We start from the raw sequence: 5,078 nt of genomic DNA, 5'->3' as shown, positions 1-5,078 counted from the left end.
GCAGACGAGCTGTGTGGGTTTCCTCTCTGCAGCCTCCTCACCGTCAGCTCAGGGTTTTCACATTAATAACACAATGACAGTTACACACTTTGAATGTGGTGAAACTAGAACTCAGGAAGTTTAGTTTGTGAACTCAGAGCTGAGACAGTGAAGAAAGGAGACACACTTCTTCAGTCTGATACTTCTTTACTTCTCATCTTCATTAAAGAATCACAACAGAACAAAGTCCCACTCCAGCTGGAAGCTAGTTTATGGGATGTTTGGGTGGGATGTTAGTGTCGTAATAATACAAATAGAAAGCAGCAGAAGAACATTTTAATCACCTTAAAAACAGAAAACATCCTGATCATTAGAAAAGTCATATTTACATGAACACCACTGTGTCTCTTTTTGCATATGTAATAACAAAACTCTGTTTCCCATCAGGCCGTTCTCCTTCCCTTCATGTCACAGCCAACATCCTCTTATACTCTGTGTCTCTAAATGTTTCTTTGTGTGTGTTATTGTGATGCTGCCTGTGGAAGCTCTTTGTGCTCATGCTCTTTTATTATTATTATTATTACTCATAAGTTAGCCCTCTGTGAATCTACAGGATCAACATGTGAGCCCTGTTTCAGGTATTTGACCTGCTGACGCAGAAAGATGAGAGTCTGTCTGAAACTGAAGTCTGGGCCAGAGACATTACAACAGAGAGCCTCTGCACTGGAGACCGGGGTTCAACTCCTGTGTGCTGTTAGACCTCCACATAACAAAGCCTAAACTATGGAGGGATTTCTCTTGAATCTAACAGACTGAGAGACATGAAGCAGGCTATAATGAGTCTGTATGAGCTGCTAGGGCTTCAACAAGGTGTCAGTAACCTGGGATAAGAACGTGTCAGAGTCACAAACAAAACAACACAAACATCTCCTTTACATAAAAAGGAATAAAGCAACAAAGAGTGATGACAACATATCAGACTGAAGACATACTTACTTTGATTGGTATTAACTCCTAAACCTCAAATGATTCAAAGCCTTGTTTCTATAAATCATTAGATAGTATCTGGAGATAACATGTGTCATGAAATGTCTCCAAAAACATTGATTACATTGAATTATAGAGAAATGATACGTTTCTGTCCTCAGAGGGTTTTTAAAGTCACCATTACTTTGACAGCATCATTATTATGACTGCTCCACCTTCATCCTTAGACAAACACCATTCAATGTGCTGCACATGTTCCCACTGATGAGACTAACAGCACATGAAGCACTCAACACAAACATGAGAGACTGACAGCTCCTCTGGTTGTTCATTCTGCTGATCAGAGTCATCTGTTCATCTTCAGCAGAGGTCAGTGTACCACAGATCACCTTGTTAACCCCACTGACGCTCTGTATTCAGTCAGAGCTTCAGTCCGGATCACTATAGAAGTCTGGACTGCACACACAGGTCGTTCATGTTCATTTCCCTCTGACTTCCAAACAGAACTCATCTCAGGTTTCATGAAATGACCTGTGAGTGATGTTCAGATGTCTGTGTTGAACTGCTGTGATCACACAGCCTGTGTGGACTGAAGCTGAGTCACCTGAAAGCTCCATTAGAAATAAAGCAGGTGTTGAAAAGTACAGGGCGAGCTTTTAGTCAGGGTTTGTTTGGATGGAAAACACTGAGCAGCTTATTTTGAAACCATGAATAAAGATCAAACATCAAAGTACTCTATGCAGACTTTTATTTAAGAGCGACAGTGAAATGTACATTTGAACAACATCAACACAAAGATCATTTCTTTGAATCTGTGCTTTGATTTCATTTGAGCAGGCTTCAGATCAGAGTTTCAGTGTGAGCTGTGTGACTTCAGAAAAAGACAAACACAGATGTTGAATTACTTTGTGCTGCAGTTTGTGATCCTGTATTTAAATGTTTGACAAAATATCAGTCTACAAAAACTCACTTCAAACCAATAACTATAAAATAACTGTGATAGAACATAAAGATAAACAATATATTGATTCAACATTCAGCCTTCAGCCTCCGTTTGTTCTTTTTGTTTTGTCCTGTAAACGACAGCGTCATCAGCGTAAAGATTCAAACTCACACTGAAAGAACTGTGAGAGGGCTTTACAATAAACCTGGGGACAAATCTACACTTACTGACATTTAGACCTTTCTTTTTCTTCTGTCCATGCTGAGCTACTTGGTCCTACTTCATGTGAAAGCTTATATTTATATCCTCCTCTACATTTGTTCTCGGCCGTGTGTGAAAGGAGAGCGTGAGCTTCTTTCAAGACTCTGATTTTTACTCCACTGAGAGTTTGACAAACCAGCCGTACTCTGCATGATGTGATAAAAAAGAACCCAAGATCAGAGAAACACATAAATCCTACATTATCTACAGACACTCAATGATTTTAGATTATAATACAAAACAAATGACTTCAAATACACAGCAGAGAGAGAGCTGAGATCAAACTATACTCAACATATGTGCTCATCTTCACTGCAGCTGCTTCTATGATCATATTTCAACTCTGATCATCACAGAGCTGTATGAGATGAATTCATGACATGATGGAGAGAAACGCTGAGTGGAATATGGTCATCAGCATGTGTGCAGTTTGTGGACGGTCACTTGTCTCTGAGGACGGTCAGCAGAAAGAGTCCACAGCAGAACACCAGACTCTTCACTGTCAGCAGCGTGTACTGCATCAAGAGCAGCTTCACCTCGTACTGAGACGGGACAGAAGGTGACGGAGGAGGTGATGGAGGAGATGATGGAGGAGATGATGGAGGCAGTGATGGTGTAGGTTCTGGTGTAGGTTCTGGTGTAGGTTCTGGTGTAGGTTCTGGTGTAGGTTCTGGTGTTGTAATCGTAGGACCTTCAGGAAGAGAGAAGAAGTAAAAACAGTGTCAGTCTTCTGCTCCTCGGCCCTCTTTTTAAAGAATCATCAGATGAAGCTGGATCAGTGTGGACCACGGTCACCAAGCCTTCATTACCTGTGTGGATCTGAGCCTCCTCTGTGCCCCCCTCGTGCTGAACGTTGCAGAGGTATTCATACAAGCTGATCCCTTGCTGATGGATCTGTAAGACGGAGGCCGTACATCCAGACTCTGTGAGCTTCAGCTGCTGTGTGTCAGCAGAGGGCAGTTTCTCCGGAGCACCACGCTCCTTTTGTCTTCTCCAGGAGATCTTCACCAGAGGAGGAACCATGGCTGAGGCCACACACAGCAGGGAGCTCTTCTCCTCCTGGTGGGCTCTGGGTGCAGCCGGGTACACGCTCACCACAGGCTTCACCACCTGCTCATCTGAAGAGAAACAAGTAACACACACACACATTAACACAGTCAGCAGCTCCCAGCTCTGCACCTCGTTGGTCTCTGGTCTCTAAACCAGTCAGCAACAGAGACCAGATCCTACAGTCTTGAATTCTCTCCAATAAACACATCACTGATCTAATCTCACATTAGTGTTTATTATAAATGTACATGAGCAGTATTCTCCTCTGCATCATCACCTGCTCATTCAGGGCACTTTGTTACGTTAAGTTTACTACATGGGCATCGAGAGTGAACTTTCAGCAATGGGGCATTGTACATGTAATTCAGCACAAAGCCCTCCAGACAACAATAAATCCACTGTGAGATGAATCCCCTCCACGCCCCCTGAACACACCGAGGCTTCCAGAAAGTACCAGCAGCACCTGTTTAAGGTCCTCACCACTGCTCATTGTCTGTTGGTGTCTTATTCTCACCCGCTCCTGTAAGTCTGCCAAAACCCAAATCGTGGCGTGGTTTGTGGTCTCTTCAGGTCTGTTTGGTCCATGTGTCTTTGCTCCTTTTGTATTTTAACATCCATCACAAGCTTCTTCTTTTTCTCCTCTTCTTTTCTCTGCTGGTGACTGGTCCACTAACCACCAATCTAAAGTCTTTGCTCTCCAAATGAATCCATAGTTTTGTTAAAGATATCCTCAAGATGATCTTCATAAAAATATAAAGTATAGTTTTATTATCTATTTAAAGGGACAGTGCATATTAATGAACATTTCAGTGTAGCATCCATTGTAAATATGCCCGAGTTAGCCATGAGGCTAATTTTTAATTTATGTCCCCGGCAAGTCAAAGCAGAGTTCAGAACAAAAGATGAAAATAACAACAGATAAAAACAAACATCATGACAGCATGACAATGAAAACACAAAACATCACAAGAGAGTTAGCTCCAAGCTTTGAAAAACACAGCACTGATGAAATATTCAGAGTTCATTTGAAAAAAACAGATAACTCACTTTTAAAAATTTAAAAAATGTTTCAAAAGTTTTTTTTTTTCTATTGTTAGCTTTAGGTATTATCAAACAACTGAGGTTTGGTGGCTTTGCTCAAGTCAAACTTACATTACGAATTAGAGGTATCTAAAAAATAACTTTATTAAAAATACTACAATATACTAAAAAGAAATATGTTTTGAAAAATTATAAAAACGAAGTTATCTATTATTAATATTATTATTATTATTATTATTATTATTATTATTATTATTATTATAACTAATATAACAATTTTACAAGTAAATATTTTAAAAGATTTTTAAATTCAAAGGTTTTGAATAAAACGTTAGTAAAATAAAATTATTCAAAGTTACTGATTATTAAAAACTATTAATAATTAAACTGTTTACAATCTGATCATTAAAAACTAAAGTGAGTGAAACATAAGACTGCATTATGAAACAATGTATTAAAGTCTTTATTTATTAATATTATTATTTATCACGTTTTCTGTGATTGGGTAACAGTGCATATTAAAACAAATAACATATTTATGTGAACATACATTTTACAAAGGTCTAAAATATTTAATGAAATTAGAGAGATGCATTTTGTTGTGAAATGTTTTTCTGTCATATGAAATATTTATGTGTTTTAAATTGTGTTTAGTGAAATGTGTTTGCACAAAGTTTTTTCATGACATGTTTGTGCGGCTGAGCTTCAGGGCCGCTGTATTAGTAGAAATAAGAACCTTTGAGTTCATTTATAATATCATGTAGAAAACAGACAGTCTCTTACTCTCTCAGGGAAAATTAGATATTTAATATCAATG

The 5,078-nt window shown here is 38.9% G+C and overlaps 1 gene segment (V, D, J or C); it reads right to left on the bottom strand.

Annotated features, from left to right (window-relative positions):
• Positions 1-1,697: 1,697 nt before the first annotated feature.
• Positions 1,698-3,558, bottom strand: LOC117826157. The segment is given in 2 exon segments: positions 1,698-2,861; positions 2,980-3,558. Coding segments are annotated over 2 exon segments (591 nt in total).
• Positions 3,559-5,078: the final 1,520 nt, after the last annotated feature.

This window comes from Notolabrus celidotus, chromosome 15 (genome assembly GCF_009762535.1).
Source record: "Notolabrus celidotus isolate fNotCel1 chromosome 15, fNotCel1.pri, whole genome shotgun sequence".
Classification (NCBI taxonomy): Eukaryota; Metazoa; Chordata; class Actinopteri; order Labriformes; family Labridae; genus Notolabrus; species Notolabrus celidotus.
Note: the sequence above shows the minus strand (reverse complement) of the source record. Positions and strands in the feature narration are given on the sequence as shown.